Below are 15,494 nucleotides of genomic sequence, written 5' to 3' on the forward strand. Positions count from 1 at the left end.
CCCAAGGCCTTGGGATCCAGTACCCGCGTGGGAGACCCGGAAAAGGATCCTGGCTTCAGATTGGCATAGCATCGGCCGTTGTGCTCACTTGGGGAGTGAATCATCGGACCTTCCTGTCTCTCCTCTCTGTATATCTGCCTTTTCAATAAAAAAATAATAAAAATAAATCTTCAAAAAAAAGTAATCTACAAAGTAAAGTAAACTGAGAAATTCTAAATAGTGAAATGAATGCATTTGTAAGCTAAAGGAAAAAACTTGAATCAAATCCTGGCAATGCACTTTAAAATCCACACAACATGGCCTACCACTAATTAAATCAAGGTGGCAGAAACTGTTTTCAGGAAAGCCTTTTTGCTTTTTAACACGTTGTGTCAGAGGTGGGCATTTGGCGAGTGGTTAGCAAACCGAGTGGCTGGGGGTAGGTCCTGGCACTGCTCCAACCCCAGCTTCCCCCTCAGAGGCAGCACATGGTGGCTCTTTCTGCCATCCACGTGGGGAGCCCCAGATGGAGTTCCTGGAGGCTGTTGTTAGTCTGGCCCAACCACAAGTTTTGTGGGTATCTGGTGTGTGAACCATTGATGGGAAGACCCTCGTTTGTCTCTCTGCCTAAATAAAATGTACCTTGCAGCATAGAGGGAGGCAGGGTGGGGAAGGAACCACACAGCCTTGCAAATTCCAAAGCAGGTATACTTGCAGGCCATGCAAATCGCAAGGGTGGGAAAGAACTCATTCACCACTAGGTACTGCTCAACTGGCCTGCTCTTACTCCAAGCGTTGACACTGTCATCCCCATCAAGTTTCTCAACTCAATTTTTTTTAAAGTATGCATTTCCAATCTTTTTAAGATTTATTTGTTTTTATTGGAAAAACAGATTTAGAAAGAGGTGAGGGAGAGAAAGAAAAGATCTTCAGTCCATTGATTAAACTCCCTGCTAAATGGCTTACAACAGCCAGAATTGAGCCGATTCAAAGCCAGCGGCTTCTTTCAGGTCTTTTAATGAGTGCAGGATCCCAAGTCTTTGTGCCACCATCCAGTGCTTCCCCAGGCCACATGCAGGGAGCTGATGGGAAGTGGAGTAGCCGGGACACAAACTGGCGCCCATATGGAATCCTGGCACGCACAGGGGGACGATTAGCTAATTGAGCCTTTGCGTTGGGCTCAGCTTTTTCATTTGGAAGAAAAAAAATTAAAACGATAGAAATACTCACCAAATCCATACATTTCCCAAATGGGAATTATAAATAAAGGCCATAATGCACACCAGAGGCAAAACAAGTATCTTTATTGCACATTTATAAAATCTGCATAGTTGGATTATTTTTCCCTCCCACAATTTCTCGATTAATCTTTAAAATTTGGTTAAAACACAATTTTCAATTAGTAATCTTTTAAAAATGGTCAACAGGGGATAGTTCTCTCTACATATACATATATATATAGACATATTTTCCTTTTTACAAATCCACATCCCTTAGTTTTAAAAAAAGAAAAAAGGAGAGGGGAGAACCAAAAGGTATTTTTGGGGGGCACCAGTAGCCTTAGACACCTGTCTGAAAATCTTCAGATACTAGAAACTTCTGTCTAAATAGTTAACAACTATTAAAACACTATCTTTACTCAAGTTTCACGATGCTATTGTGTCTAAAGTCCTTAATGCTTTCCTTTCTTTCACTGAGAACTGACTGTGAGGTTTTCTGGTTCATTTAAAAATATGAAAAACAGAAGAAAGGAGAAGCAGCTTGCAGGACAAGCTCAGTCCCCACCCACCTGTGACCCCAGCACCCACTGTGAACTCTCCCGTCAGGAGCCAGGCACAGCCATCCCCCCCATCTCTTGTAGCTATGGATTTTTACAAGTCATCTGTGTTTGACAAAATAACGAGTGGCTGCTCATCTGGTTCTGATGAGTCACTCTTCTACTCTGCTGTCAAAAACATTTATGTCTGCAAGATAATTAGAAAAGTGGCAGGAGACTTATATAAAAACACAAGCCGTTTTTTGGAGGGTTCAAAGGCATTTCAGGTCTTCTGGTATCACTCAACACCTTAGTATACTGGCTCTTATCTTTCCTAATGAAATAGCTTTTCTGATTCTGTACCCAAAAGTACAATTTTGTTTTTAATCCTTCCTTAAATATGCAGCATCACTGGGGCCCACATCGGGACCTCATTTGTCCAGTCTTCCCCAGGTGAGCACTGACAAGCGTGTTGAACATGTGGGAGCTTATTTCACTGTTACAGTTGAAACGCCTTGAATTGACTCCATGACAGCTGCAAATCGGCTGCAAAGGTCGTAGGGAGAATTGGGTCGAATAGTTGGAGGCTCCTTCAAGACAATGATTTCTGCAGAAGGATCTAGAAGCCTGGGCAGAAACTCCCCTAAGCACAGCTGCAGATTTTCTGTGGAAGAAAAATGGAAGGTTACATTTACAGCTAAAAATATCTCTGGACAAAAAGCAATATGCCTATAAAGGGTATATTACAATATATAAACTATACAGAGGGTCTTTAAAATGCCATGATTCAACTCTAATGGTCCAAGCATTATGCTGGCCAAATAGCAGCAGATTATTTCTTCACGCACAAGCAAGACTAAAAGACCCACTTGCCAAATGCACTCCATATCATCCCTTGTTGGCTGACCAACACTGTATACACACTTCATACGGAGAGGTCTCATAACCAATTTTCCTTTTAAAATCTGAGAAGTTGGATATGACACTCTGTATTGTAAGCATCATGATGGTATTTTTCTGGATGCTAAAACAGACATGTGTATACACACAGCACTGAGAAAAACTATATAGCACACATTCTCTAATTAAAACTAAAGGCATTAAAAGAAAATATGTAACAGCTAGTTATTATAGCATTCATAATAACTCAAAATACTTGAACAAGCCAGTGAAATAAGAAGCTGACAGAACTTAGATCAGAATACACACCGAGCTTCCAGTCCACTCCTCACCATGTTCTGCACAACCAAGGGTTAATCCATGTGTTAATTAATTCACTCATCTCAAAATCTTGACAAATAATATTTTTATGCTCGCAACTTCAAGGCACAGGAAAATTTACATCAGATACGTCTACACAATTATACTGTGCACAAACCAGCTTTTACATTTGAACTGTAAGAGGATTCCAACTTGGACTGAAGGCAGGAAGAGAAGCTGGACATGGCCGGACAGTGTGTTGGCTGCTTCTGTAGTCAGAGGAGGTTAGGGGTGAGTGGGCAGAGGCCCGGGCACCCCAATGCTTGCTGCAGTAGAGCAAATCTATTGTTAACTCATTTGTATTTTGTGTGCATGTCCAGGAGGGAGAGAGGACATGGTAAGTGCTCTAATTCCTTAAAAAGGTTTGGTAACCAGTGAGACCACTATCATTTCTTTAATTTTTAAAATCTTAAGGGATTTTACCAACACCATACCTGCAATATCTTGCCCAAGGTAGGAGCACCAATGGTTTCTCATGACCTCGATAGCGTCCAGGTCATCCTTGGAGATGTCATTATTAATGATGAGGTGAATGCAGGGAATGATAAGCTCATTCATCACATTGATGCCCTCAGTAACAGAGTGGTCATCATTTGTTTCAAAGAGAGAAGCTGCTTTAGCGTTTAGCTCCTACAGATAAAATTATATATTTAATAACAAGTGGTTATTATTAACAAGTGGTTTCCATACCAGCACACATTGGAGACGCCTGAGGAACTTCACAAACTACTGATGCCTGGCCTCCACCTAATACCTGCTCACTTAACCAGTTTGCAGGTGACCTGAGCATCGGGCTTTCATCAGTTCCCAAAGGGATTTTTTTTTAATTTATTTTATTTTTATTGCAAAGTCAGATATGCAGAGAAGAGAGACAGAAAGGAAGATCTTCAGTCCACTGATTCACTCCCCAAGTGGCCGCAATGTCCAGAGGTGAGCCAGGAGCCAGCAGCCTCTTCTGGGTCTCCTGCACTGGCACAAGGTCCCAAGGCTCCTTGACTGCTTCCCCAGGCCACAAACAAGGAGCGGGATGGGAGGCGGGACTGCCAGGATTAGAACCAGTTCCCATATGGAATCCTGGGGTGTACAAGGCGAGGACTTTAGCTACTAGGCTACCACGCCAGGCCTGAACATCCCTAGTTTTTGGAGGCCTTAAGGTGGTCTGCAAGCTCTGACATGTGGGACCACACAGGGAGATGACAGTGATGGAATGAATCTGAATCCCGAGACTGCATTACAGTACATGCTGACTGGGATATTCAAAAGGTCAATTTGTGTTTGGTAATTTTAAAAAGAAGTGCATGGGTCCCGTGTGGTTGGTTGCCTTGCATTAGCTGGGATTCCATATGGGTACTAGTTCATATCCCCACTGCTCCACTTCCCACCGAGCTCCCGACTGTAGCTCGAGGATGGTCCAAGGCCTTGGGACCACATGAGAGACCTGGAAAAAGCTCCTGGCTTTGGAATGGCTTAGCTCCGGCCACTGCAGCCACCTCAGGAGTGAACCAGCAGATGGAAGATCTTCCTCTCAGTCTCCCTCTTCTCTGTAAGTCTGACTTTCCAATAAATAAACAAATAAATCTTAAAAAACAACAAAGTGCATAAGCCTAGCGTAATGGCTGGATTGGTTAATCTTCTGCCTTGCAAGCACTGGAATCCCACATGGGTGCAGTTCTGTCCCCCGGGCCCACTTCCCATCCAGCTAACTGCTTATGGCCTGGGAAAGCAACACAGGATTGCCTAAGTCCTTGGAACCTTGCATCTACATGGGACACCAGGAATTCCCGTCTCCTGGCTTCAGATGCACTCAGCTCAAGCTGTTGAGGCCAGTGGAGGACTGGATCAGTAGTTTTTTTTTTTTTTAATTAATTACATTACATTATGTGACACAGTGTTATGAGCACTGGGATTCCCCCACCCCTCCCCGAACCCTCTCCCTATGGTGGATTTCTCCACCTTGCTGCGTTACCACAGTTCAAATTCAGTTGAGGTTATTTCATTTGGACCAATAGATTTTTACCCCTCCTCTCTATAAATCTGCCTTTCCAATAAAAATAAATTAATCTTTTAAAAACACACTCATATATATAATACAACCATGAGGCTCTAACGCAGTTTGGATCACTGAAACCTGCAAGGCCCTTTTCCTCTAGGTTGTCCTGTCCCAGACATAACTGACATCAAACTCAGGAATGCATCAGGACACACTCCATCCTCACTGGTGCACAGCAACGACACTCACAGAACAGCAGGACCAATTATTAGGGCACAAACCTTGTTCCAAAAACTAGACTGACAAGTTGCTGATAACCTACTTGCTTAGTGGGGAACAATGAGGAAGCAGGCCTCCTTCCAGCACTTTAACCTGCTTCTCACCAGGCATAGACAGCTGGACAGGACGACCTGTGCTTGGGGAGCCCAGGAGGCAGCAGGGGGTAAGCTAACCCAGGTGGGAATACAGGCAGGCAAAATCATTTCATCCAGCTCTGCCAAGAAAATGGCAGATGGGACTCCCAAGTTCACTAACACTGTAGCAGGCTGATTTTAGGCTTAAGGTTCTGCATGGCCCCACACTTGACTCAGAGTAACTTAGAAGGACCTGCTGCAATACCAAAGTGCTCAGCAGAGTACAGGAAAATCTAAAACTTACTGGAGGGGATGAATGTGTTATAGTTCATCAGATTTCAAGCAGCAGAGGGCATGCGTGCGCGCGCGCACACACACACACACACACACACACGACAACCTCAGCCTTTACAGCAATACAGACCAGCAGGCATTTTCTTCGGTACAAAGCAATCACGGACTCCTTCACACCGCGGCGAGGCCCTTTGGTCAACAGGGCAGCATTACTCTGGTAGGCATACACCAGGTAGGACAGCGCCTCTTGGTACCTTGGAAATGGAAGACACACGACACCTCAGTCCTCTTTTGCCAAAATCTAGGGCCTAGAACTCACAACCCCCTAATAGGAGAATCTGCTGGGCTACAATCATGGAGAAGGCCAACAGCATTGTGTCCTGTGAAAAGCTCGAGGGCAACTACTGCAGCCAATGTTCCACCAAACGACCAGGAGACCAGCCCCAAAACTCCAGGGCGACCAGTCTTCCTCAGCTTAGATCAAAGCAGCCAGTTGGCTGCTTTCTAGGGATGCCAGCTCACAATTTACATTCTGGGTTCATCTTCATTTGTCAGAAACTCTGATGCTGTGTCTCCATGTGGTAGCCAAAGAAAAGTGGAAGCACTGAAAGGTACACAAGGATATGGCAAGGCTGGGACGCAGTCCACTGTGCGTGAGTGGGCCCTGGTGAGCAACAGTGAACGTCCTGACCTGACATACTCTCAAGAGAAATCAAAGGCAACATACTTTCCTTTTTGATAGAGTTCCAGGCCTGTCAGGAGGTACACAGACACCTTTCGGAACAAACTATAATCTTCATGCCACTTCTGAAAAGAAATTAGAGCATTCAAGTAAAATAGGCTGCATTTCCCACTAGGTGAAATTTTAAATTCAAGACCAGTTTGTATTGAGCACATCTGGAAAGGCATAAAAACAGCAGACACAAATTTTCAGACAAAAACTGTTCAACGCTTAGAATAAAAATCTCCCACTGGCTTTAATTATTATTATTACTATTTTTCTTAAGCGTTCTGTTCCTTCACTTGGGAACAGAAATACTCATTTCACATAAGCTTTAGACTTTCTCATCCCAATTCTTCACATCACGGTCACGGTCAGTCATTGCAGGCTTGAATGACTGACCTCTCAAGGGTTGACAAAGACTACCCGGATCCAGGGGGACAGGAAGGCCAAGGCCCTTTCCCAGCTGGACAGATTGGCAAACAGGCCCACGGTGGGCTTCTTGTAGAATGCAATGAGCTCTTGTAGCTATATTTGTCTCTTAATGCCTTCCAGAAACTTATCATTTAAGGTAAATCAAAAGCATCATCTCAAGGACTGCAATGCCTGGGACAAGGCTGAAGTGGGGAGTACTTAGGAAAATCAAAGGGGAATTCTCTTTAATAAACGAATGGAAAGAAAGAGTCCTGCTATTCTCAGGAAGAGATCCTTTACCCATTCTTTCCAGGTTTTGGGGAGCAAGGGTAGAAAAAAATTCAGCCTAGGAAAACACAGATGTGTGAGCTCTGCATCAGGAATTAACAATTACTTTGCAGACTTAAAGACATCACCTTGTACTCTTCCATATTCATGTCATCTGGACCAATTTCCTTTAGTTTGGCTTGAGCCACCTTCATAATACTGATTGATCTGTAACAGGACAAGGTGGAGGAGAAAATCAGAGGGCACAATGGCACAAAAGAGGGACCAGAGCTACACAGAGCAGGAGCCACCAGAGTTGTCCCGTCTTACCTTTCATCATAGCTAAGATTTTTATCCGCAAACTGTTCCAGAAGAGTCCGTTCCACTACCCTTTTGGGGGCTTCATTTTGGAAAAAGTAAACCAGCACATGCTGAAGTCGAGGGTCGCTGTGGGAAGTGGGGGTCTCCTTGGCAAGCTGATAGAGCCTGGAGTATTCTTCATGGAATGCCTGTTACAGACATCACACACGCTCAGAAAGATGCACAGCACCACTCCGTAGAGAAGCTCACACGAGGGCTGCAGGCACCATCCCCCAAGAAATGACGTGCGCAGCTACACATCTACGTACGCTACTTGCATTTCACAAGGAGTGAAACTCCTCTAGCATTCTAGCGCCAAAGGATTTCATTTTTTCCCATAAGGTTATCAGTATGGCATGTATTTGGCTATAATCATTTCAGATAAATTCTTATTTATTTATGATATATTTTTGAGTTTTTAATTATGTGGTACAATTACGTATATATAGGCTGGGATTCAGATATATTCTCAAACCCAGTGACCTGAATCGTAAAAAACCAAACAAATGGGCCTGGTGCAGTGGCCTAGCAGCTAAACTCCTTGCCTTGAACGTTCCGGGATTCCATATGGGCGCTGGTTCTAATCCTGGAAGCCCCACTTCCCATCCAGCTCCCTGCCTGTGGCCTGGGAAAGCAGTCAAGGATGGCCCAGTCTTGGGACTCTGCATCTGTTTGGGAGACCCATAATAAGTTCCTGGCTCCTGGCTTTAGATCAGCACAGCTCTAGCTGTTCCGGTCACTTGCAGAGTGTTTTTTTTTTTTTAAAGATTTATTTTTTTATTTTTATTGGAAAGGTGGATATACAGAGAGGAGGAGAGACAGACGCTATGCCGATCCGAAGCCAGGAGCCTCTTCCGGGTCTCCCACGCGGGTACAGGGTCCCAAAGCCTTGGGCCGTCCTCGACTGCCCTCCCAGGCCACAGGCAGGGAGCTGGATGGGAAGTGGGGCTGCCAGGATTAGAACCGGTGCCCATATGGGATCCCGGGCAAGCAAGGTGAGGACCTTAACCACTGTGCCATAACGCCGGGTGAATCAACAGACGGAAGATGTTCCTCTCCATCTCGGCACCTCTCTGTCCATCTGACTTTGCAATAAAAATTAAAAAGCAACAACAACAACAAAAAATAATTTTAAAAATGCAATTTTTTTAAGTACAATATTCAAAACGTAAGCCCAGTGCAATGGCTCAGTGGCTAGGATTCTTTCTCCCTGCAGATGCCAGGATCCTGTGTGGGTGCCGTTTTGTATTCTTGCTGCCTCATTTCCTTTCCAGCTTCCTGCCTGTGGCCTGGAAAAGCAGTGGAGGATGACCCAAAGCGTTGGAATCCTGGAGGATACCCCCGATTCCTGGCTCTAGATCAGCTCAGCTTTAGCCATTGTAGCCACTTGGGGCACGGACAGTAGACAGAAAATGTTTCTGTCACTCCTTCTCTTGTGAATCTGACTTTCCAACAAAAACTCCTAAATCTTTAAAGAAAAAAAATAACAGCCTAGAGCAGCAGCCTAGAGGCTAAAGTCCTTGCCTTGCGTTCATCAGGATTCCATATGGGTGCTGGTTTGCAACTCGGCAGTCTGGCTTCTAATCTGGCTCCCTGCTTTTGGCCTAGGAAAGCAGTAAAGCACAGCCCAAGGCCTTGGGACCCTGCACCCACATAGGAGACCCAAAAAGAAGCTACTGGATCCTGGTTTCCGATTGACACAGTTCCAACTGTTGCATCCACTCGGGGAGTCAATCAGGGGATGGAAGATCTTCTCTATCTCTCCTTCTCTCTGTATTTCTGCCTTTCCTGTAAAAATAAATACATCTTTAAAAAAAAAAAAATCCAACATCTGGTAAAATTAAGGCCTGCTTTTTTATGTGACTGCCCTCACGTTCCAGAGGCACAATCTCAGGGCTTTACTAACACCTAGCTCTTTAACAACAATGTGCAACCCTCACGGGCAGCCGCAACAGAGTGGGTGCATCTATCAAAGGGAGCAAATGCACAGCCTGCTAGTGATCCGGACAGGTAAAGGCATATTCCATTTTACCTCATTTAAACTCCATTTAACCCATTTTTCCTCCATCCAATATTACAATATGTGAGTTGTAAGGGGTAGAATTTGAGAGTGATACCTTGATAAGCCCTGCTTCAGACCCATCTCGGTCGAAAGTCTGACGGGCTTTAGCTATGGCCAGGATGACCCCTTGCATGGCAGGGCTCAGCATCACCTACCACAAGAGGACACAGGACAGAGAAAAGGGAGAGAAGAAAGGTTCAAAAGATAAGTGTGAGAAGAGCAAGGCGTAGATGACGGTGCTCAAGGATGGCAGAGCAGGCCGCTTCTCAGTCAGCAACAACAGTGCAAGTCAGCTTTTGCACACCTACCCCCTAGGGCATGCACGGTCCCCAGCCTTCCACGTTAACAGCAAAACCTTAGCAACGCATGCGTGTCCTAGGTGGCACGTTCTGTTTCAGACAGTGAAGGAAGTTGCGTGTCCAAAGATATCTCCAAAGGCACTGCTGACGAATGAGCTTAAGTTACAGCTCTCAGCAGGGAGAGGCCTGAGACAACATTTCCAACGTAGGTTTACATTTTAAATACAGAAGTTTTTTTTTTTTCTTCAAATTTTAGGAGGAGGAACAGGAAACCAAAAATAATTTGGAAACAGAAGAATTATACAAATATGACTCTAAGATGAAAACCTTTCAATAATTTTGTTCAAACTCTAAGTTTGCAAGACAGGTTTCATGGCCCAGTGCAGCACAACTGGGCAGGAGATAGGCTACAGATAATTGGGATTCTATAGCCTCTTCTAAAGCTTGACAATTAAAAATGTCAGCAACTTTCATCCATATTTGTTTTGGAAGAAAAATCACTGAACAATACAAAATTGACTAATATAAAATACAAAGAATTCCCACTTAAAGTGAGAAGGCAACTTTTTGTTCATAATACCAAAAAGTAACAATTGTAGTTTCCTGCGCCTTCTGGCCTCTGTGCTGGCCTCCATAAGGACCAGCCTGGGTAGATACATACACCCTAAAGAGGAAGAGCAAGGCTATCTTTTAAATAGTAACCAAGGTCAAAGCCAGACAGGCCTCCTTGTCATTTAACTGCATCAGTGAGAAAATACTAGCTACAACCAGACACTTACAAAAAAGAAAGTGTGCTTAGTCACAAGAGAGGAAAGACTGACGACAGACAGCTACTTCCTGCACTTTTCTCTGTACCTCCTCATCATATCCATCTGCATCACATCTAACCAGAATCCTTCCCACACTGGGGATCTCCACTTCAGAGACCTCAGAAGTAGGCTGGGCAGCAGGCTCTGCGTCAGGTGCTTTTGGGGGCTGTTCTGACTGCTCTGCAAGGGTTGTTTCCTGGGACATGGGCTTCTTAGGTTCAGCTTCCTTAAGCTGTGGTAGCAGAAGGCGGAGAGAGAGAGAGCGAGAGAGAGAGAAAGAACAGGAGAAACAAAGAGGCGTTGGTTAAACGCAGCAGAGATACGGAATAATAGAAATGTGAGAACGCTGAAAGTTACTGTTGAAAACCCAACCTTCTCAACAGTTTGGGCTTTCCTGCCGGCTCACCTCACTCAGCGCTGCTTCCACGCCACTCTTTTCGTACGCATGCGCGGTGTTTGCAATCGCCTGGGCAGTCTGTTCCTTTACAATCACGGCGTGCTCAGAAGACAGGCAGCGGACCCCATGAGCAGAAGTGACAGAAGGCTCTGACAACAAATCGTACAGCAGAATCAGCATCTGAGGACACCTCAGTCAAGAAGAGGATGACAAGAGGCAAGCAGGATGAACACAGCTGCATATACAACCCTACCCTTCTAACATACTTAAAAAAAAGTCTTTTATGAATAAACATCCTCTAGAGAAAAGTGGTTATAAGATGTGGTTGCTTTGGCAAGAACCCAACCGATGATCCTGTACAACCCAAAGTACGCCCACCTATACTGCATTTCTTTCTGCCAGTGGCCACCTGCCTTGAGGAAGATGTCTACCTATCAGACCCATCACAGTTTCTGCATTGCTGGGCAAAAGCATAACCACACAGGTGGCCAAGTCCTTCAGATATGATCCTGCTCATCAGAAGCCACAATCTACAGATACTATTAATTCCATCAGGCTGGGACACAGTAACTACACAGGTTGAAGGCTGTAGCAGCAAGCGGCATGAATGCTACTACACCACGGAGAAGGTCCTGCTCAGATACCTGGCGATGCGGAGAAATCCTGCGACGTGGAGCTGCTGGATGATTCCATCTGAGGGATTTTGCAAGACTGCTCTTCTTCCCACTCCTCTACCTCCTGCTCAAATCGCCAGTTATCTTCCTGAATGTAATGCTTCAGTTCAACAGACAGTGCTTCCACCTCCCCTAACATCTGGTCGGACTCATCTGAGGCTGTCTCTGAGGAGAAACAAAGGGACACATCACCTAGGAACCAGAAGGCCAAGAACAGGACGGTCCACCTTTGGTCTGACCTCTAACTAAAGCACATACATACAAACAACAAGCCTGACAGTATAAGGCCAAAAACCACAGTATACTAGTAACAGGGTAACAGTGCCTGGCAGTTTGGAGGGAGGCAGTCATTAATTAACCTGTTACATCAACTAATGAAGGCATGATAGAGTAGGGATTTGAAAGAGAGGTCAGTAACATGTCTCAGAAATTTGGAAAATCCATAGATTTAATAGAAATTTTAAGCCAAATATTACCAGTTTAACCACTGTGCTCATTATTTTGAAGAATTCCCATTCACCTCAAGAGGATCAGGGATACAGTTGAAGCCATTTATACAGCCTCAAGTTTTGTTTCTTTTTTTAAAGGGATTGGAAATATTTTTTTTAAGATTAATTTTTACTGCACAAAGTCACATATACAGAGAGGAGAGACAGAGAGGAAAATCTTTCCACTGCTTCACTCCCCAAGTGACCACAACAGCCAGTGAAGCGCCAATCAGAAGCCAGGAGCCAGAAACCTCTTCCAGGTCTCCCACATGGGTGCAGGGTCCCGAGGCTTTGGGCTGTCCTCCACTGCCTTCCCAGGCCACAAGCAGGGAGCTGGATGGGACGTGGAGCTGCCGGGACTAGAACCAGTGCCCATATGGGATCCTGGCGCATTCAAGGCGAGAATTTTAGCCGCTAGGCCACGCCGCCTGGGCCCCCGACTCAAGTTTCAAACAAATACCATCTGAAAGCACTGTAAAATAATGGGTAAATGGTTAGTGAAATCTGGCTCAAAGTTTTGAAAAATGGCAAGGATATCAAAAGCATATCAAATTTAATTTCTCATCTTGTGACCAAACCACACCTTTAGCACAGTCACTTATGGTTGTCCTCAGCCAGATGTTTCACAGGGCAAATGTCAGTTTTCATTTGCTTCTTTCTTTTTAATATGTATTTATTTGAAAGGTAGAGTTCATCTGCCAGTTAACTCCCCAAGTGGCCACAGCTGCCAGGAATGGGAGACGCCGAGGCCAGGATCCTGTAACTCTATCTAGGCTTCCTATATGGGCACAAAGACCCAAGCACTCGTACCATATTCTTGTCGCTACTTCCCCAGGCACAATGGCAGGGAGCTAGATCTTGAAATGGAGCAGATGGAACTGGAACCGGGTGCTGGTATTGTAGGTTGCAGGTCAACCCCTGTGGCAGGTTGCACTCCACTTGCGTCAATGACCCATGAATGCAATACTAAGGTTTGGATGTACTATCCACAGCCAGCCCAGTCATTGGTACAGTAACTCCCACAGGTTGATGTTCGTGCTTTCACAGTAGACACCCGATCCTGAAGCGCAATCTCTAGGTGATCATTCTCTTCATCCCAACTAGCAAATCAGATACTATGCTGCATGGGCAGAATGCCCGGCCTATTTCCTTTCTTGACAACAAATTAAGTTTGGATACTCAAAGAAAGCTTTCTATTTTCTCACATGTACAATACTGGTCTCTCACAGACACTGTGGCAGGAAGGAGAAGATAATCGAAATTGGAATAGCACAGAACTGGAAATCAGAACCAGATCTGAATCTGAGCCTGCCATTTGGTTACTGTCTATATGACTAGCTGCTACAGAACTCCATGGAGCCTGTTAGTCAGTTGTAAAATTAGGGTAATAATAATTAATATCCTGTACCAGAGGGATAGTTTGAAAACACTCATTAAGGATTAATGTATTAATATAAAAGATCATTACTGTCAGTAATAACAAAAAGCATATATAGGAATATGTTTTTTTTTAAAAAATATTTATTTTTTTATTTTTGGAAAGGCGGATATACAGAGAGGAGGAGAGACAGAGAGGAAGATCTTCCATCCGATGATTCACTCTCCAAGTGAGCGCAACGGCCGATGCTATGTCGATCCGAAGCAAGGAGCCTCTTCCGGGTCTCCCAGGCGGGTGCAGGTTCCCAAGGCTTTGGGCCGTCCTCTGCTGCTTTCCCAGGCCACAAGCAGGGAGCTGGATGGGAAGGGGAGCTGCCTAGCATGCCCGGGCGTGCAAGGCGAGGACCTTAACCACTGCACCACCGCGCCGGGCCCAGGAATATCTCTTTTTAAATATAGTTATTCAGGTGTGGCACGATAGCCTAGTTGCTAAAAACTCTCCTTGCATCTGCCGGGTCTCCATATGGGGAGCCAGTTCATACCCCGGCTACTCTATTTCCCATCCAGCTCCCTACCTGTGGCTTCAGAAAGCAGAAGAGGAAATTCCAATGCCTTGGGACCCTGGATCAACATAGGAGACCCGGAACAGGCTCCTGATCCACTCAGCCCCAGCCACTGCGTCCACTTAAGCAGTGAACCAATGGATGGAAGTTCCTCCTGTTTTTCTTTATCTCTGTATAGCTGCCTTTCCAGTAAAAAATAAATCTTAAAATATACATATATAGTTATTCCTTAATTCTGGCAGAAAGACATAGCAAAGTCATGCAGTGCCAGAATCACGTATGGATGTTTTGGGTGCTTCACTTCAGATTCAGCTCCCTACTAATAGCCTAACAAAGCAGCAAAGGATGGCTCCAAATTTAAAGCAAAGGATGGCTCCAGCATGAATAAAGCAGACCCAGAAAAAGAACCTTGATCACAGCTTTAGACTGCACCAGGCTGTTGTGGCCATTTGGGTGATGAATCAGAGGATGGAAGATCTCTCTATCTCTCTAAAATTCAAGTAAAAATAAAGGAAAAACATTTTTAATGTAATTATCGTTCAAAAGGCATAAAAATGTGTGTACAAGGATGCCAATTAAAAAACAGATTGTGGGCCTGGCGGCGTGGCATAGGGGCTAAAGTCCTCGCCTTGAATGAGTCAGGATCCCATATGCACGCCGGTTCTAATCCCAGCAGCTCCACTTCCCATCCAGCTCCCTGCTTGTGGCCTGGGAAAGCAGTCGAGGACGGCCCAAAGCCTTGGGACCCTGCACCTGCGTGGGAGACCCAGAAGAGGCTCCTGGCTTCGGATCGGCATAGTATCAGCCGTTGCGCTCAACTTGGGGAGTGAATCATTGGACGGAAGATCTTCCTCTCTGTCTCTCCTCCTCTCTGTATATCTGACTTTGTAATAAATAAATAAATCTTTAAAAAAAAAAAAAAAAACAGAGATTGCAAGCCTGGCGGTGTAGCCCAGTGGCTAAAGTCTTCGCATTACACATGCTAGGATCCCATATGGGAACTGGTTTGTGTCCTGGCATCCCCACTTAGCATCCAGCTCCCTACTTTTGTGTCTGAAAGCAGTCAAGAACAGCCCAAAGCCTTGGAACCCTGCACTCATGTGGAAGACCCAAAAGAGGCTCCTGGCTTTGGATCAGCGAGCTCCAGTTCCTGCAGCCACTTGGGGATCAAATCAGTGGAAGAAAGATTTCCCTCTCTGTCTCTCCCCTCTCTGTATATCTGACTTTTCAACAAAAATTTAAACCTTACAGAAGAAAAAGTGAACAAGCAGACTGCTAGATGTGAAAGGAATGAAAGAGGTACAGAAAAGATTCTTAAAGTCCAACTGGGCCCAGTGTGGTAGGCTGGTGGCCGAAGCCCTTGCATTGCATGTGCCGGGATACCAAATGGGCACTGGTTTGTATTCAACCTGCTCCACTTCCCATCCAGCT

General features: G+C 45.0%; 1 protein-coding gene across 1 annotated transcript in view; it reads right to left on the reverse strand.

The window, feature by feature from the left end:
* Window positions 1-1,266: 1,266 nt before the first annotated feature.
* USP28 (ubiquitin specific peptidase 28) overlaps window positions 1,267-15,494 on the reverse strand; it is a 64,731-nt gene continuing 50,503 nt past the window's right edge. Inside the window, exons 17-26 of the mRNA XM_040976965.1 lie at window positions 11,606-11,800; window positions 10,971-11,110; window positions 10,611-10,796; window positions 9,512-9,607; window positions 7,365-7,543; window positions 7,184-7,262; window positions 6,360-6,439; window positions 5,763-5,886; window positions 3,430-3,625; window positions 1,267-2,399 (exon numbers count right to left, since the gene is read on the reverse strand). Coding sequence (XP_040832899.1) covers window positions 2,224-2,399; window positions 3,430-3,625; window positions 5,763-5,886; window positions 6,360-6,439; window positions 7,184-7,262; window positions 7,365-7,543; window positions 9,512-9,607; window positions 10,611-10,796; window positions 10,971-11,110; window positions 11,606-11,800 — 1,451 coding nt within the window. The 3' untranslated portion in view covers window positions 1,267-2,223. The remainder of the gene's footprint in view (window positions 2,400-3,429; window positions 3,626-5,762; window positions 5,887-6,359; window positions 6,440-7,183; window positions 7,263-7,364; window positions 7,544-9,511; window positions 9,608-10,610; window positions 10,797-10,970; window positions 11,111-11,605; window positions 11,801-15,494) is intronic.

This window comes from Ochotona curzoniae, unplaced genomic scaffold, assembly GCF_017591425.1.
Source record: "Ochotona curzoniae isolate NIBS_2020 unplaced genomic scaffold, NIBS_Ocur_1.0 contig_2723, whole genome shotgun sequence".
NCBI classification, from domain to species: Eukaryota; Metazoa; Chordata; class Mammalia; order Lagomorpha; family Ochotonidae; genus Ochotona; species Ochotona curzoniae.